The 18,351-nt window shown below is 41.3% G+C and overlaps 2 protein-coding genes across 4 annotated transcripts in view; both read left to right on the top strand.

Annotated features, from left to right (window-relative positions):
* The window catches only part of etv6 (ETS variant transcription factor 6), a 29,028-nt gene extending 22,858 nt beyond the window's left edge, over positions 1-6,170 (top strand). For both annotated transcript variants that reach the window (XM_085437833.1, XM_085437832.1), the window contains exons 4-8: positions 280-414; positions 3,010-3,636; positions 3,762-3,904; positions 5,324-5,424; positions 5,551-6,170. In XM_085437833.1, the coding sequence (XP_085293959.1) occupies positions 280-414; positions 3,010-3,636; positions 3,762-3,904; positions 5,324-5,424; positions 5,551-5,653 (1,109 nt within the window). In that variant the 3' untranslated portion in view covers positions 5,654-6,170. The remainder of the gene's footprint in view (positions 1-279; positions 415-3,009; positions 3,637-3,761; positions 3,905-5,323; positions 5,425-5,550) is intronic.
* Positions 6,171-6,244: 74 nt separating this feature from the next.
* The window catches only part of LOC146689891 (chemokine-like protein TAFA-2), a 102,986-nt gene continuing 90,879 nt past the window's right edge, over positions 6,245-18,351 (top strand). For both annotated transcript variants that reach the window (XM_085437835.1, XM_085437834.1), the window contains exon 1: positions 6,245-7,283. The gene's annotated coding sequence lies outside the window, so the exon portion shown is untranslated. The remainder of the gene's footprint in view (positions 7,284-18,351) is intronic.

Here is an 18,351-nt window from a genome sequence, read left to right as displayed (position 1 = left end):
AACTTACAATTCTATACCCTCTGGGTCATCGGGGTACGGTGTTGAATATCGAGGAAAACGTTTTTCTAGGAACAAACAAAGTGCTAGGCTGCTGTATCGTAGAAGCACCTCTCTAAATTAATTCCATTATTGCTCAAGTTCCACACTCCCTGGAAAGCAGAGAGGAGAAGAAGAAGTGGAACTTGAGTCTGTGATGCCAATGCTAATTTGGCCTATTATGCAGGGGTAAAACGGCTACCAGGAGACGCATGGTAACCTCTGACCTTTGCATCTCTGCAGGGGATGTCCTGTATGAGCTGCTGCAACATATCCTGAAGCAGAGGAAGTCTCATGTGTTTTATCCGTCTGCTTACTTCCCTGGGAACTCCTTCCATTCGCTGCCTGAAAGCGCTGTGCAGCACCTGAAGCTCGAAGGTCAGTCCAGTAAACACTCCCCCGCCCCCTGTTCATGCATACATCACATGCATTTGAAAAGTTAAAAAAAACCAAAACAATAATGCATTCTCATTACAGCAGCTTGTCTGCATTACCTTTTTTTTTTTTTGCTAATAGTAAGCAAATTTATTTAGAGTGCGCTTAAATAACATAATTCCAATACGGAGCTGGTGTGCTGCATTTTCAGAGTTTTATTGTATAAAGATGTCAGATGTCATGATAGATGGTGATGCTTGTGCCCAAACGGTCATGTGATATGAAAAATTAGAAAATATGATGGAATGCATAAATAACTAGCTGCTGAAATGTCCAATTAACTTAAAACAATTCATGCATGTACAATTTATGTACATGTTTTATATAAATAAATGATTTCCGAGCACCCTTACAGTCATTGTCAGTGTCACGAGTAGAAGTATAAACTCTTATCCAATTCAGAGTTGTGGTGCGGCTGGACTATCCTGCTTGTCTGAGCGCTGGTGTGCGCTCTTGCCAGTCTGTAGCAGGTCTAACGCAGAGAGAATATTCATGCTCACATTCACACCTGTGAAAAGTTTAGAATCACAGTCACTCTAACATGCATGTCTAATACCCAGAGAGAAACATAAATATACTCATTCATTTGCTCTTTAAAGCTTAAAATAGTGCCGATACTATTAACAATTACACCGTACAATAAATATGACAACTAATGTTTAAACTGTTCCCAAAAATTTCTGTCCCCTGTCAGACACTTTGTTTCATGTTTGGGTAATAACACAAAAACGTTGCGATCCACAGCAGCTACATTACCACTGTAGTTAATGCGAGCCCAATTTGTCACAACAGCATCTTAACAAACTCTTAACACAACTACAAGCTGAGATTTTTAAATGATGTTTATCTGTTTATCCCGATAAAGGCTGAAATAATATATGTTAATGTAAAATTGTCTTTACACTAATTTAGGAAAAGGTGGCTTCGTAGACTTAGCTGCCACAATAAGAACGAATAGTTACAATGAAACTGTGATTGTAACTCATTTGTTTTGCTGTGATAACGAATCAAACATAAACTGAACTAACAGTTGTACTTTTCACATCTTCGTTGACACTGAGTAATCACTCCGTGTGGGCTGGATAGAGCAGATGAACTCTTAAACCAAGTAACTGAGATAAGACCTTCTTTAACAGCAACAACCACTTTCGAAGTTTCGAATGAAGCTGCTCATGAGAGTCAAACAAAGATCGTTGTGCCATTGTTTGACTTTTTAAGAAATAAAGTGCATATTATCTTAAAATAGTAACAGTTTGTTGGAAACAGCGCTGACATTATTATAAGTAATGTATCTTTGTCTCCATAATAAATCATATTTCTGTGTATCAGGCTACATAAACCCACGTCATTAGACCAATAACACAATTATTGCAAGAAGTTTTTTCCTTAAAAAGGCAACACTGTGAAACCGAACAAAACAAGACTGGATCTGAATGAAAATATCTTAGAATTATTCTGCTACAGATTACGTCTGCCGTTGTCCTCTATGACGCACCGGCGCTTTTACTCGACACCCTGCTTTGTTGAAAACAAGGAAGTAATAATCATGTTCGAGTGGATACCTGAGACTGTTTTCTGGCTCTGATCTGAGGAAATGTGACACACCAACAATGAGATGGAGCCGTAACTTCAAATGTTGACAGTAAAACCTGCTCTACAAGGAAATGCAGCTTTATTTAAACAATAAAGCACACCGAACGCTACAGGCAGACTGCTTTCTGCAGCTGCCTTCCTTGTCTCAGGTTCCACCACAGATATTTGAAAATCAGAGCAAAATTCAAAGAACAACAGGAGTATGAGTTGTGGCAATTTTTTGCCCAAAATGCCTCAAAAATAAAAACACTAGGCATGCTCATCCAAAAAGTAGAATATTAGTGACACCTAGTGTTTTTGTTTTCGGACTTGTGTGACGCTCGTGATCAGCACCTTGTAGCTGGCTCGCTGTGGTGATAAATCACAGCAGCAGGAAACAAGTTACATGACTATAAAAATATGAAAAGAATTTCGTGCTTTGCAATCTAAACGTTCTCTTCATACTGCTGTTTGTTTCCGGTGAAAGCCAAGCTGGGCATGCACACGAACAGTAGCATCAGAACATTCACATTTTAATATAAGCCAACATCACGGCCCTTAAGTCAGTACAAGTTATGAAAGATTTTAATATTGATAGTGAGTTGAGACTCTGAGAGGGATGCTGTCGTCTTTGAGACCAGATTTAGTCCAAGTGTCACCTTCTGTGTTGTATGTCTCTCTGCTCAGTGACTGCTGGCCTCAAATAAAGAGCAGTGTTTAGTTTGGTGCTGGCACACCTGTAAGGTAAACACTGGGAGTCATATAAACCTGCTGGCTCTAGGGAAATGAAAGATTTGGTGTTGAGATTCAGATTCTTGATTGTTCTTCTTTGTGTAAATTAATCGAGCAACATGTAGAATATCCAAAATAGAATTTCCTGCCGCATGCTGATCAATTTCCAGCTTACGTTCTAGGAGACTGTTCTGGGTTTACACATTTATTACACTCTGTAAACTGTGCTCTCAGAAACGGTACGACGGGGACCACGTGGTACAGAACCCATCCCCCAGCATCCACCAACCATCGAACTGCGGCACCGCTCCCGCTCGCCGCACCACCCGGCCCCGCGACGATCACCCACCGAGCCGAACCACCCTCGCCCCGCCAATGAGGACTCCCTGCAAACCTTCTCCCAGCTGCCCGACAGCAATCACCACCTGCCGGAGGAAATGTACCCGTTGTCGGTGTCCCCGGCTGCACCCAACGGGCGCTGCGCTACACCCAGAGAAGCCCCCTGTCCAGGCAGCCCTGGGGGCCAGGAGGCAGGCCCTCCTCGCGTTATCCAACTCATGCCCAGCGCCATCATGAACCCTTTGCTCCTCAGTCCAAGCAGGAGTGGCGGGGCTGCTGGCATGGACTTCAGGCACAACCGCGGGGGACCCCTGTCTCAGGTGACGCTGGAGAACGGCCGTGAGGGGAAAGTCCACGGACACCATCATCAGCTAGCCCAGCAGCACCAACAGCAGCATCAGCAGCAGCAACAACAGCAGCAGTTACTACAGCAGCAGCAGGAGGAGGCGCTCTACAGGAACCACGTCATCATGCCCGTGTCTCCTCCAGAGGAGCAGCAGATGCCCATCGGGCGGATAGCAGGTAAGATTTAGCGGCGACGGAGCCGAGCATCAAAGCTGCGTGAGGCGGCATCTGTGGCAGAAACCTTTTTCAGAGAATCTGCTGATAGCGGCTCACTCTGTCTTTTCCCTGTTGGGTTCTGGCAGACTGCAGGCTGCTGTGGGACTACGTCTACCAGCTCCTTTCAGACAGCAGGTACGAGAACTACATCCGCTGGGAGGATCCGGAGAGCAAAGTCTTCCGCATCATGGACCCCAACGGCCTGGCCAGGCTCTGGGGGAATCACAAGGTACATACACACACGGGCTCTAGGTGTTCAGTGGTTATGTGCAGTGCATATAAAAGAGCAGCACAACAGAAGGGACTTTTTATCGTCATTCCTACAACCATAAAGCTGCACTAACTCATTTATTCTTATAAAACATCAGGACAGAGACTTGATTAACTAAGCACCTTAATCACTGAATAGTGAACTTTTGTTTTTTGGGGTTTTTTCCGACAATTTTGTCGACTTGTTTCAGTTTTATAGTCCTAACAAATGTTTCCTGGCACAACAGATGCTTCTTTTCATCACTCTGGTAGAAATGCTGATAGGATGTAAAGTTGAGTGAAATACAGCAGCTCAGTGTAAACACAGACACACTGATGGATTTAGTGTTTCATCTGTCTTAGCTGTAAGGACACTACCTGTGTGTTAGCCAGGCTTTGTGATGAATTAAATCGGTGATGTCAGTGTCAGTGATTCGGTCGAGTTATGCCGAGAGAGCCAATCTCTCCACGGTGTCCTGGATCTCATCTATGGTGTCCTCCTAGTAGGACATGTCTTAAACACCCCACCTGGAAGTGTTCAGGAACCACCTCAGCTGGCTCCCTTCGAAGGGGAGGAGTAGAGGAACTAGTCCGAGAAAGATCATTTCCTCTGTGATCTTCTTCCAGTCAGAGTGGCAGGAATGTAGCTCAACCTGTAACTCAACAACTTCCCTTTCACGCTCAACTGTCTCTTCACCACAGTAAGTGATGCAGACGCAGCGCTAGAGTCGTGCAGCTTGTGCTTTTATGTGCTGAGTGAAAACACAACATTAGAAGAATAACACCAGTATTTGTGATAAAACACTACTTTAGTTTTGTTAATTTTGGCCAACAATTAAGATGAATTTGTGCTTTAGCAGATGTGATCCTGCTGTAGAGCGCCCCAGCTCTGCAGTGCAGGACAAGCTTTTAGCTAATGGAAGACCGGTTAGCAACACGTGTCTAAATGTTAGCTCCAAAGAGCAGGTGCCGTCGCACAAAGACAAACATGGTGACTGAAAATGTTCCAAAAACATTTTGAGCTCTGACACTGAAACCACAACTACGTGAAGCGTCAAAGGTTTTGTGCATACAAAAAAGACCTTTTGATGGCTTGATTTTCTGGATGATGGGGATTCCAGTGCCCCTCAGGTGTATGTTGTTTGTTTGGCCTCTTGTTTGGTTGTGTATCTCCTACCTCCTCCTGCCTGCTGGTTGTGTAAATTAATAATTATTTGCTGAAACATTAAGCACGCTATACAGCAAACAGGATCTTGCTGTATAGGTCTTTTCAGCTTTTGTGGACTTTTACTGACACCAAGTGGCCAAAATAAATGTTGCTCTTAAATTAAGGTCAGGTCCCCTCACTGTCACACTGACAGCGTTGCTCATGACGCTCCTGCTGTTTTAACTCTTACAGAACAGGACCAATATGACGTACGAGAAGATGTCGCGAGCACTGAGACACTACTACAAACTGAACATTATCAGGAAAGAGCCTGGCCAAAGGCTTCTGTTCAGGTACATCATCTTCTTTTCAAACTTGTCTCGCTGCTCCAAACCGTTATTTACTTTTTGAGTCATCAATAAAACAAAAGAAAACAGGATTTTGAATAATTTGCTGAACTTGCCTCGTCTGTGCCACAGATTCATGAAAACCCCTGACGAGATAATGAACGGACAGACGGACAGGCTGGAGCACCTGGAGTCCGACACAGACGAACAAATCTACATCAAGGAGGAATGCTGAGGAACTCTGGGAAAGCAAGTCCATAAACTGCTTACTACTACTACTACTTCTACTATTACTACTACTACAGCCGCTGATGCCTTTCAGAAGCAGCTCGAAAAATCAACATTGAAATTAAAGCGTGCACAGGTGTTCAGTGGTGTCATTCCTACAGGGAGAGGCATGAAATGCAGTCTTTCCTGACATGGCCTTAGGATGATATTAACCTGGGGAAAAAAAAAACAAAAAAAAAACAGCATCGGGTGTTTTCGGATCTTTCGGATGGACTGAACTGAAAGGTCTCTCTTTTAAGTGTTTCCTTCTCTTTCCGAGCTGCAAAAGCCAATCACTTTGTGCTTATGTCACTGTTTGATCGTTTTTGTCTCCTCACATGCATTATACAAAGGAATTTTGCTGTTTCTAAAAAAGAAAAAGAAAAAAAAGAATGAAAGAAAGAAATTTGTGTGTGAGTGTGTGTGTGTGTGTGTGTGTGTGACCGGAATGTTTTCACCATGGAATAAACAACTTTTTGATCAGAGATGTGCTCTATGTGATTTCTCTCGGGGTGTGTTTGTAAGTGGAGTGCATCACATATCCACATGATGGCAGTAGTGGACAACTTTTGCTGGCGGAAGCCTCGGCATGTGGATGGATGTCTGCAGCAGATCAACACTTCAGTGAGTGGAACAGACGCCCGAAGGCTGTTTTCTGTGTTTTTAAGTGCACAAGGTTAAATAGGGGACGGACAGGTGGCACGTGCCTGAGAATCTCTAGCTTTTCATTGGCGTTATTGATGACCTGGCCCGGGTGTGTAGTAACGAAAGCAACCAATCCCTGATTAGTCATCATTTATAGTTTCTGCTTCACTCCTTGAACTACTTTTGGATCACACTCTCACATTCTTCTCGCTTTCTGTCTCCTAACATATAATTGCAGCAGCTTTGAGCCTCGCCTTTATGAATTATGAAACACGCGTGTTGTGGGTTCCCCACATTTGTGTTATTGTTTTCAGCTTTAAAAATACCATTTTAAATGATCACCCATTCTTTTGTGACTTTTACGTCAATAGCGGTAATCCGATTACTGTAACGCTACCAGCAGAGGTAGCGGATGCGCGCCGTGCGCTCTGGAGTCTCCATAAAAGTTAGTGCGCACGGAGCGGAGCTGTCAGACTGCGAGGAGACGCGGCTGAGCAAAGACTGTGGGTTGAAGTGACTAATGGGATCCACCTCACTCCATCTGAAGAGTGCGAGCTGATATCACGGGTGATTATCACCCGTCTAATGCGCACAACAGGACCCATTTGAACCTAATAAGACAGCTGTGCAGGCTTTCGTCGGGTTTGTGGACTATCGGGATTAAAACAAAGGGTTTGGATTCAGGAGACTCACCTCTGTGGTGGATGAGGTGCCATCACCGCTCTTTTAAAAAGACGAATAATCGAAAGCAATAAGCCTGTTCGAGTTCATCCGGAGGGGCAAGACAAGCCACCACTCCCGTCTTTTTTTTTTTTTTTTTTTTGGTTTGTTTTTTTTCCCCCAGGACGCAAATGTCTCCAGAGCACAGGGACGTCACTGGATTGTAACACCAGCAGCCTCGCCGATGGTTTAATAGGGCGTTAAAGTGCGGGAAGGGAGTGGGACAACTACAGGTAAGAGCCATGCAAGCCGTCATTCACGGCCCTGGGTGGGTGGCGGGAAGACTCGCCGATCAGCGCGTAAAAACCACTCAAGTGTCGCATTTGTCCAATCGAGCCTCTCCCCATTAAAAATAGTCATATTTGCATTGCCCCCCTAATAACCAGAAAATACATTTGGATCTATTTTTTGCTCTAATTGCAGTAACTCCTGAAAAAGAAAGTAGAAGAGTCGGGCTTTAGGAGGTGCAGTTTTCTCATTGCGAGTTTAGCGGCAGTGACTGACAATCAATTCAGTTAATTTCACTACCTCAAATCGATGCCGCCTCACTGGGAGTCCTGGATATACAGCAGTGTAGAGCAGGCAGAGGTGACAGTCTAGCTTCACTCAGTCAATAAACGGTAGTCTGCACTGGAGTCTGGAGCAGAGGATCCTGGACCTGGGGTCATGCTTGTGTGCTCTGATTTTAGTGCAAGTAAGAAACTTCGTATGTATATAAGACTACAGATGTGAGTGGACTCATTTTATCAGCTTGACCTCCTGTTCTGAGGCTAACGTGGTTTCACCAGAAGCAAATAAACCCTGTGATGATGAAATGGTGTGACACAGTGGCTGGAGGTTCACATGGGCTCCCCGTCTGCTGCTGCCACTAGACGTGAGGTTTTCATTTCCAAAGTGAAACAGGAAGCAGCTAGAGGAATAAAACCTGATGAGATGGAGTCTAAGCACACACTGGCCTGATGTAAAAACAACTTTTAGGAGCACGTTTTTAAAAAATAATTATCAGACAGCTTCCTTAAACAGCAGAATTTCACCTGTTTTTGTAACTGTATTTCCAAAATCATGTGCCACAATCCAACTCACTTTTTTTTTATTGAAATGGTTTTAAAATGCTTCTAAAGGTTAAATAACTCCTCATGATGATCCAAGCTACCTTTAAATTAGTGTGGAGCCCTCTTTCAGTTGCTGTCTTCCTCGTCTTACCCTCCCCATCCCCTCGACCTTTATTTCGACATCACGTGTCCGGGTAACTTGCCACTCCACCTCTCTCTCGACCTTTATCCAATTACAACGTTTAGCTTTAAAAACGCTACATGAAACAACGCTAAAGCTCCAGTTACTGTCAGCAGCTTCATGTTTCCATATCTAATACCAGCCACTCTTCACAATCCCTGCTGGATAGGATTAATAGATTAAAAAATAAGCTACAGATCCACATAAAAGTACACAAATCTAAGTAACTACATGCTCAAACGCATGAAACTATGTTTTCAAATATAGCTGCGGCTACTTTTCATATTCCAGTTTAACATAAACACGATGACCTTTTGAGATCTTTTCTTTCTGATGTGGCCTCTTGGAGAAAAACTGTTTGTTTTCCACGTGAAGAGAGACTTTTCCCTCCCTATCTGGAGGAGCGCTGCACCTAAGTTGGGAACCACTGATCTGAGCAAACACACAGTGTATGAAGTAGTTCAGTCTAAGTGGAACACGTAGAATAAATCTTCTGTCTCGTTTCCTTCCACTCGGAGCATTTGCTTGGAATATTTTTATGTGAGTGTACTGAATAAAGGGTCAGACTCCCTCTTCCACCACTGCTGTGTCTCAGCACAGGGCTGGAGCAAACCACACTATGACATCATCTGGCAACTAATAGTGACTTCTTTTTTTTTTTTTAGCAGCCAAACTCTTCTTCCCCTCAGAAAAAGAACTGGCAGCCCCAGCAGTCTGCAATTAGCTGGAAGCATTAGCAGCAGCTCCTCCGGCGTGAACGATGAGCTTTAATGGCTCTGAGCTCGCCTGGCTCAGGTCAAACCGGGCCCCCTCCCTCGGTCCAGCTGGGCGAACTGGTGCCGGATGCCTGGCCAGCACCGGCGGATCGGCCAATGTCACCTTTTAGGGGCAGGTCACACAACCTCGTCCTGGCTCTGCCTGGCCATTGATCCGAAGCAGTGACACTGAGGCTTCATGGTCCGCTGCTCCTCGCCAACCAGGCCGACCCAGCACTGCCGCCGAACAGCTGTGACGGGCAACACACAAGCATCAGCGGGAGGTGGGGGCTGTCTCTGAATTAGCCTGGAAACTTCTTTTTCTTTGGGGGTTTTAGTTAGAGAGTAAACAGGAACTGCACAAATCAAGTGCACCATGATGGAAGATGTCTTGATTTGAAGTCATACCAAAGTAATAAAATCCAAGCAGCACAAGATCCCTCGGGCCTCTTTCAGAGTGATGTGCTCCTGATTCATTCATTAAAATCATTTTTTTGACCCCATGCCTGCGAGGCACGCTATTGACCACCCTGTTAGACTCTTTCCAATGACTAGTTCTATGAAATAAAGACTTTCTCTTGTACAGAGACTCTTTTGAATGTCTTGGATGACACCTGTATGCAAACTGCTCTGGGATTTATTTTTTTTAAATCCACCTCATCTCTCAAATGAAAGACCTCAGAGGAGGTCAGGTGCTCTGCTGCGGCTCCTTGATACGCGACTTTGCGCTCTCCTCAACAGAAATGATTGGAATTTGTGTAAAATATCGGCAGCTGATTGGCACCCGCTGTGCGGTTGTTTGATGTAAGTAGGAAGCGAGAGGCTTTTTCTCTCCCCCCTCCTCACTCCCTTTCTCATTCTATTTAATGTGCAGCTCTCTCTCCTCTCTCTCTGTTTCATCTGAACTAAAACAAATTCACCAGCCGCTGAATAAACAGGAGCTCTGCAGAAATGATACGAAAGCAGCTAAAGGTTCCGATATATTTCCTGCTCTGACCTCGGTCTTCTCCTTCTGATTAGATTCTTTTCTCACTTTGCTTCTTCCACATGCCTTTATTTCCCACATTTCCTTTCACAAGTTTGAAGATTCAGTGCTGGTTCAAAGCCTTCAGCGTAAATGTTAATTACACAGATTTGTCAGTGTTTTTTTTTTTTTTTTTCCTTTGTGTTTCTGAACAACAAGCATTCATTGGATGTTCACTGTGTTATAGAGTAGCAAGCTGGCCCAGTGTATGGTGACGAAGATCCATCTTGATCAGGTAGTAGCGTATAAGAAAAGTGATTCATTACCAGGAGCCGATCCCAGCTGAAATCCACCCTGAACAGGCTGCCTGTCAATCACGGGGCTGATTGATAGGCAGCCTAACCCGGATGCCTGACTGTAAGAGGAAAATCCACACATGTGCACTCCAAAAAAAATTGCCACAACTGGTTTAAACTGTTTAAAACCTCACTCTCGTGCTGCCATGTTTTACAGTGAAAATAAGGCAAAAAAGTTCAGCTTCTTGTGGGAAAGCATAAAGTAGAAAATGATAAATTGACAACATTTATTGTAATGAAGGCAGTGACTGAATTTAACCATTTAAAGAAACGCCTATACTCTTCTGTAACAACAACGGGCAATGTACTGTCACATTTTCCTCTTTTGTTATTTTATTTATTACAGTGTTGTCCATCCTTACTCTACTGCTGTGAGCATATTAACTGAATGAGCTTATTAATTACTATGCATTTTAAAAATGGCTCTATTTGTGTTCATCACACCTGTATTGTTTCCTATATCTATGTCATATATTTTGAAATGTCCTACTGGAATGAATCATTTTTTTCTTTTTCATGTAATAACATTAACCTGCTGCCAACTGGGCTGTTTTCCCCATCTGGGCTTCAAGTATCCGCCTAAAGGCTTCTGCAGCTGTAAACATTACAACCATTACAGGAACATAAAAAATGATTTTGGGTCTGGTATGTGATTCACTGCAAAGCATTACAATGTAGTGATAAGCAGTGGGGAAACTACACACCAGTGGAGCAATTTCTGTTAAAAACTATGGAAAGTTGTAAGAAAAGATGGATAAAATTTATGATAGGAGACTTTCTTACAATTAAAATCACAGAGGCACATATAAATATACAACTGGAGGTCATAAATGGTGACTTGAAGGTCAGTGATAAATAGATTCCTTATTCGACCACCTGTCATAAAAGCAAGAAAACACAAATATTTTAGAAATCTGTCAAAAACATGTTTAAAACTAAAATAGATAATGTTATTTATTTAAATAGCAAACTCATTTCATGTTTTATACTCATATTGGAGCGAACTGGACTTCAATGTTAATGGTAAATGTAAAAAATTCATGGATAAAAATAATAATAATGATATATTTACAATTTAAAATATCACAACTATTAAAGACTTGTGTATACTGGTGGATTCACCATTACAGATGCATAAAAAATATTTTGGAAATTATCTATTACATAAAAAAAAATTAAACTGTGATCAAAGCAAATAGAACCATTACAAAAAAGTATAACTACAGTTATAAATAAGCAAACTCAGTTATTATACTTAAAATAGCCGAGTGAGGATGTGCAAAACTATAAAAGAATGTCATGTACACCCGTCTTTTTACTGATGTTTATGGGCATGTCTGTAATCAGTGTAATTCAATACCTGGTTAAAAAAATACTGTAAATTTGGGGCAGCTGTGGCGAGGTCCTCACACTGGGTGGTGATCTAATAAGTTGTAAAGCACTGTGCTCTTTTTCAAAGTGTTGTGTGATATAAGGGAACGCTATCACCTCTACTGTATTCCTCTTTTATTACTTTATTGTGAAAAAAATCTTTTTATTTAAGCGATAGATTTCTTATGATTTGACCTCACAAATATTTATTGAAATGAATGCGTTTTATGTTTAATGGAAAGCTTAACAGCAATGACAGAGGTATTTTTAATTTTTGGCAGTTTTACCAATAAGGTAAAACATGCAAATCAAGACCAGGAGAATCAGCAATGTTATAAATACTATTTTAATTTTTTAAATTTTCTAATCTTGTTAGGAATTTAAAACCTACCAGCAACTCTATTCCATATCATGTCTAAGTAATGGATTACCTCATCCCAGTCCCAGTTATTTCCTTCCACTCAAAGATACTTGGACAAAAAAAAAGGAAAAAAAAAGAGGGGAACATGTTTTTGTGATCATGTAATTTCCACATTTTCCTTAAATTTCCAGAACTTACAGCTCTCAAATGGTCATTAATTTTCAGTCCATCCTCCCTGAGCCGGTATTCGTTACTTTCCTCATCGCTCATAAATGCTGTGGGTACATGTAAACGATCTTAGTTCTTTATTTTTTGCTTCCTTGGTTTGACGCCGTCACAGTAGTTCTGACACAGTCCTTCCCCCAGTATTCCCTTAAAGGTATTCTATTCATTTTCATGCTTTTTCTGTGGATATGTGCACAGGAACCTGATTGTGGTGACACTAAATGAAGACATGTAACAGATTATTTAACTGACTGATAACTTTACTGTCGATTTCAGACAAGCCAAACAGAATAGCTACACTTTTAAGACAATCTTTACAACCTTTGCATGGCAAGGTTATATACACCACCTGCTCTCACTTTGAATGTTGGTCCTGGATTTATAAATTACAAAATGTGATATTCTCTGGTATGTCTGGAATTCCCTGAAGTGTAGGAAAAATAACCACAAGTCCAGGGTTCAAAAATACTTTCAATGTCCTACAAAAACATTCCAAAATTGGGAATATGATGGAAAGTAACAGATCTGTTACAGCTGCTGACATTTAGTTTTTCCTGTACTTCCTCTGCATCATACGCTCTGAATATTTTTTTTCCCTCTCAATCCATCCCTGAGTGTCCCTTTGCTGGAAGAGCCATGTTTTCTTCGTTGCACGCTGTCCTCCTCCTCCTCCATATGAAAGAGTCCTCCAGTTAAATGTGATCCTATTTCATGCAGAGGAAGAAAAAAAGACGGAGAGACACAAGAAGGGTGAGAGCGACCGAAAAAGATGTTGAGGAAACGGGTATCCACTGGTCTGTGTCCAGGATTCCCCCCATGTGGCTGTTTTATCCCTTCAGCAGCGTCCTAGTGTTGCTTTCTGTGTGGCCCAGTGGCTTCTAAACACGCGCCCGTCACGCAGGATAACTCCAGCCTCCGAAAGCCTCCAAACAAACACACCAACTCGTATTTTGGACAGCAGAAAAACTTCTTGCCTCGCCCTTCTTCTCACATCTCCTCCACTCATCTCCTTCCCTCAGTTTCATTTCGATGGCTGATGGCGTGTGCAGAGCTGTGGGCCTCCAGTACTTTCATGATGTGAGCCAAAGCCCATCTGGGACTCAATATCCTGTTTGCCAGCTCTCAGCACTCTGAAAACCACAACAATACTGAGCTGAGGCAGAAAGTTCAGAACTCATTACAGTTTGTTCAGGTCGAGACCAAGGTCGAAGTCTTCTCCTCCTGCGTCAATCTGCTGCGTCGTCTACAGAGTGAAATCTGCTGCTTTCGCTTTTTCTCTTTGTCCAATCTATCCATGTTCTTATGTCTCACGCCTGTTTTTGAAGCCGATACGGGAATCCACAAGAGACCGCCGGCTTGAGAAACGTTGAGCTGCTGGTATTTGTTACAGCTTGTAGATGGATTTGAAACTTTATTGTAAAAATTAAATAAACCTGATGTGATGGGTATACTTCAAAAAGTTTGTTTGCTGTGAGCCTGCTGTCTTTAAAGTCTACCTCAGTTATTGATTTCTTATATTTACCTGAATGTGTTCCAACAGCAGGCTGCTCTGCGATTGTCTGTGAGGATTGTCTGATGATCTATACAACCAGTTAATTTAGATAATGGTTTGACTTTTTAAGGCTTTGCCAAACTGTACCAAATATAAGATTTCAAGCCCTTGAATTTCTTTTTAAATGAAACCAACAAGGTCACCTAGTAAATACATTGTTAAACAATACATGTACAGATATAATAGATTTAAGTGCTTGGCTTAAGTTAACGTCCCTCGCTAAAGGCTAAACAGATAGTAGTTAGTACAACTCTGCTAAGCTAGGCTAGTTAAATATTTAGCTGTAGCTTTTAGCGTAATTGTTAATGTTTGTATTATAATAAGATTTTAACTTTAGTTATGCTATGTTATCATTACCAGTGTTGGTCAAGTTACTTGAAAAAAATAATCAGTAACTAATTACCGATTACTTCCCCAAAAAAGTAATCCTGTTACTTTACTGATTACTTATTTTCAAAAGTAATTAATTACTTAGTTACTTTTTAAAAACACGATTTACAACCTGAAGAGGTGATAAAGCGATAGATCTTTCAGCCCAATTCTACTTTTTCTGCATAATCCATCATACAAAATGTAATCAGATGGAAAAATCTCTTTTTAAAACTTGTTTATTAGTTTTAATCTTTTAACTTTGTGTATCAAGCAAACATTTAATTATATGCAACATTCTCTGACTGGAAGAAATTAGTTTAACATTTAAACCTATTTTCTGCACATTCCAGCACATAAAATATATATATTTTTTTTGTGTTACCACTCACTCTCTCAAATAGATGCAAGTAAAACACAGCAGAAAATAAATAAAGTCAAAGACTCAGCGGTCCTGCTGCTCTATTTTCACCTGTAAAGCAGGAGTGGGGTAGGCGGAGGTTTACCCTGGTGCAGGTGTGCAGCGGTCAGTGGAAGAATCCGCGAGTTTCTCTGTGAGTTTCCCATCACGTCGTAGCTACTCGGTGTTTGCTCGGAAGTTTAGGGGTTTTTTCACTGTAAAAAGAAGTTTTCTTCCCACGCACAACGGACACTAATGTTTTTGTCACTTTTTATGGAATCAAACTCAAAGTAAGGTCAGTACTTCCACGCTTTAAACGCTGCACGCTCATGCTCTCTCTGCACTCGATATATGATCCATTGTTGATCTGCACACAGCTGTTGTTACGAACGTCGCACTCGCTTACGTCACTGTCATGAGACATTCTCGCAAAAAAAATCACGGTTTTAGTAACGCAGTAACGCAGCGTTCCTACGGGAAAGTAACGGTAATCTCATTACCGTTTTTGCAATAGTAATCCCTTACTTTACTCGTTACCTGAAAAAAGTACGCGTTACTGCCCATCTCTGATCATTACACATTAAAATGCAGCTACACTAGATTTAGCTGAAGTTTCACACATTTTAACAAATCTGTTTTTCAGTCTTTGTGCTAACTCTACAGTCGACGGTGAACATGTCCAGGCTTCACAGATGGATCATCACTCATGAACAAAAAACATCTTATTCTTTCTCTGCAATTACAAGTTATTACACTGTTAAGAACTACTGAACAACAGCAGCAGATTATTTTCATATATCTGTTTAAAAAAAAGAAAAAAAAAAGAATAATTATTCCTTCTAAAAATAAAGCAGCCAGACAATAATGAAAGAAAATGTCAACTGATCTATTTTTCAAAGTTTTTGGATATCAGTGTAACCGTGTTAAATGGCAAAACATTGTATGAACATTACAACACTGTGACGGCAGCAGTTTGTGTTCCAGTGTGTCATGTTTTGAAGGTATAGATACATTTTAGTACGCAGACACAATAATAAATAGAACAGACAGGAAAGGTTGAACTTCACAGCTGCCAGCTCATCCGTGACATTTATAGCTGAAGACATCTAACACGACCAGAGACCAGACTTTGTTTTATAATGTTAAATCAGGTTTGAATCCTTAAAGTGAGAATCTTTAGGTTTTATCGAGTTGTGGATTAAAAAAAAAAAAAGTACACAGCAATTCTCACACAATGATGAGAAAGCACTCAGAAACCACAAGCCCCATCTGTAAAAGATGTTTAAAGGCTCCACATATCAACAGAGAAACATAACCAATTTGCTAACAGACATGCCAATCTGTACAAAGAATTCAGAGACTGGAAGGTTAACTTAAATGACAGATAACATGTTACATCACAGAAGTGCTGTCAAAAATACTGTAAAAGACCGCAATTTAGCTTGTTGCGAGCAGTTTTTAACTGTCAGATTTTGATGAAGCAGTCAGTTAAGAGCAACGATAACAGTATAATTTGGTTTGTCAGATATCTGTATATGCAAATGCTAATGTGTACCATTACTGGAAAAGTATTGGTAAGGCTAATTATGCAATGGAACATTGTATTACAATGCAGACCTACGACAAAGAGATGTAATGAGTCACTTTTAATAAGTGACAATTTGTGGGTGCAAATACAAAGTTAACTATTAAAAAATGACAAACTCAAATATACATGAAATGATACGATTATCAACTGCGTGCATGTACGAACTCGTCAAATAAAATCCAAGGGCCCAAAACAGTTAAGCAAATGAAAAAATGTAACATATTCTTCTTTCTTTTGCAGTATAAAATGAAAAAAACTTAAATTGAGCAGTGCCTGCGAGCTAGTTCAGGCTAGCAACTTCAACTGCCCATGCAGCACAACTTCCTTCCCTTACACCCTGTACCAAACACACCCTCGCAATTTGGTGGTCCATTTAAGCTGCAAGATTTCCCATTACTTCTCATGCATTCCTGCCTGCCAAAGCCTACACCACCCTGGCATCCACCTGTAGGATCTCTCTCCAAAATACAGAATATAGAAAAGGATTAATTCAAGTTATTGTTGCTAAAGGTGTTTCTACAAACTGTTGGCTTATGGGGTGCACTTAGTTTTGAAAAACTTTAATTTTCACATTTTTTGTGTGTTCCCTGTGGCAGAATTTCATGCCCTCTACACACACACACACACACACACACACACACACACACACACACACACACACACACAGAGAGAGAGCTCTACGCCTCATTTGGTTCACTCCGTGCCCTCGGGCTATTTAACCCGGGGGTTGTAACTTAAAGACGTGATACTGGCAGCCTGTGGCTTTCATATCTGACCGCTGTCCCCCACTTATCTGGCAAATAAGCCGTTTTAATTGCTTACACACAGAGTCCTATCAGGCCTTGTAGCGAGCATGGAGATAAGGGTTACACAGAGTCAGGCATTAGAAACAGGATGAGAAGACCGCAGAAAAACAGAGCTGCAGGGTCCCAAGAGGATGAAGAGTCAGGAAATAGCTATGGCCATCCTATTAATTTCAACCTCACAGAGCTGTTTCTGCACCTCACTGTAGGGCTCAGGAGAAGTATGCTGTTCACTGAAATCAAAGCAAATCTAAAATTAAGACTGCGTAATGACTTTATCACTGGATCGACCGTGAGGTCATTGTAGAAAACAACCTTTACAAGTTCAGCTTTTTGTGCATTTGTAGTATAATAAAACAGAAATCTGAATATATTTGCTGTCATTGCAGAATCTGCATTAATCTAGATGCCCACGGTAAGCCTTGTTTATTGGCATTTTTGTACTTTTTGTCAACATTCAATTATGTCACAGGCTCCAGGAACCTTACTTTCCAAAGGGGTTGAGATTGTTAAAGTTTCCTTGTGTATTGTTTTGACCCATGTGCCCCGCATGAAGAGCTAGTCAACACAGTAGCCGGGTAAATGTCAGCTGCACTAGGCTTCTAATGAGACCAGAGACTAAGGAGAGGGCTGACACCATCATAGGCTCTGTGCTGAGAGGCTCATTTACATTATACCAGGCGACAGCTGGAGATATGAGGGGAGAGAGGAGGAGATGGAAGCAGAGAGGCAGGGAAAGAGAGAGAGCTGGAGAAATGAGGCAGCAAGAAGAAAATGTTGGTTTTAGTTCTGCAGACACTTTTCAGAGGCAAAAGCCTACATGTATCAAGGTGGGATGAGACATGGAGGCTGTCTAATTAAAGCTGCGTTAGTCAACAGTTCAGCCCAATGCACCCAAAAAGTCCTCCTAGTGTTTTTGTGTCATTCAGCTAATTGTTTTGGACATAAGTTTGCAACATTGTTTCCAATAGCAACATGCGGTTGCTTTCTGCGCCAAACACTCCATAAATCAAATCTCCAGTGAGCACAGCTAAAAGAAAAGTAGATAATTCCGTCGTAGGTTGGTGGAGAACAAAACAGAGCTAAAATAAGGGAGAATATTGAATTTACATGCATTAAGTGGTGGAAGTATGATTTCAAATTAACACCAATGATTGGCCCTGCCTTCTGGATCTGTAAGAATGCATCTATTTGGTGATACATTCAACACTCCTGGATTTCTGTTGCATTATGTGTGTGTGTGTGTGTGTGTGTATATATATATATATATATATATATATATATATATATATATATATATATATATACTGACCCAGCAGAAAAA

This window comes from Copadichromis virginalis, linkage group LG17 (assembly GCF_057382275.1).
Source record: "Copadichromis virginalis isolate Kocher_CV1m ecotype Utaka linkage group LG17, C_Virginalis_male_GT1.1, whole genome shotgun sequence".
Lineage (NCBI taxonomy): Eukaryota > Metazoa > Chordata > Actinopteri > Cichliformes > Cichlidae > Copadichromis > Copadichromis virginalis.
This window is presented reverse-complemented; position numbering and strand designations above follow the sequence as displayed.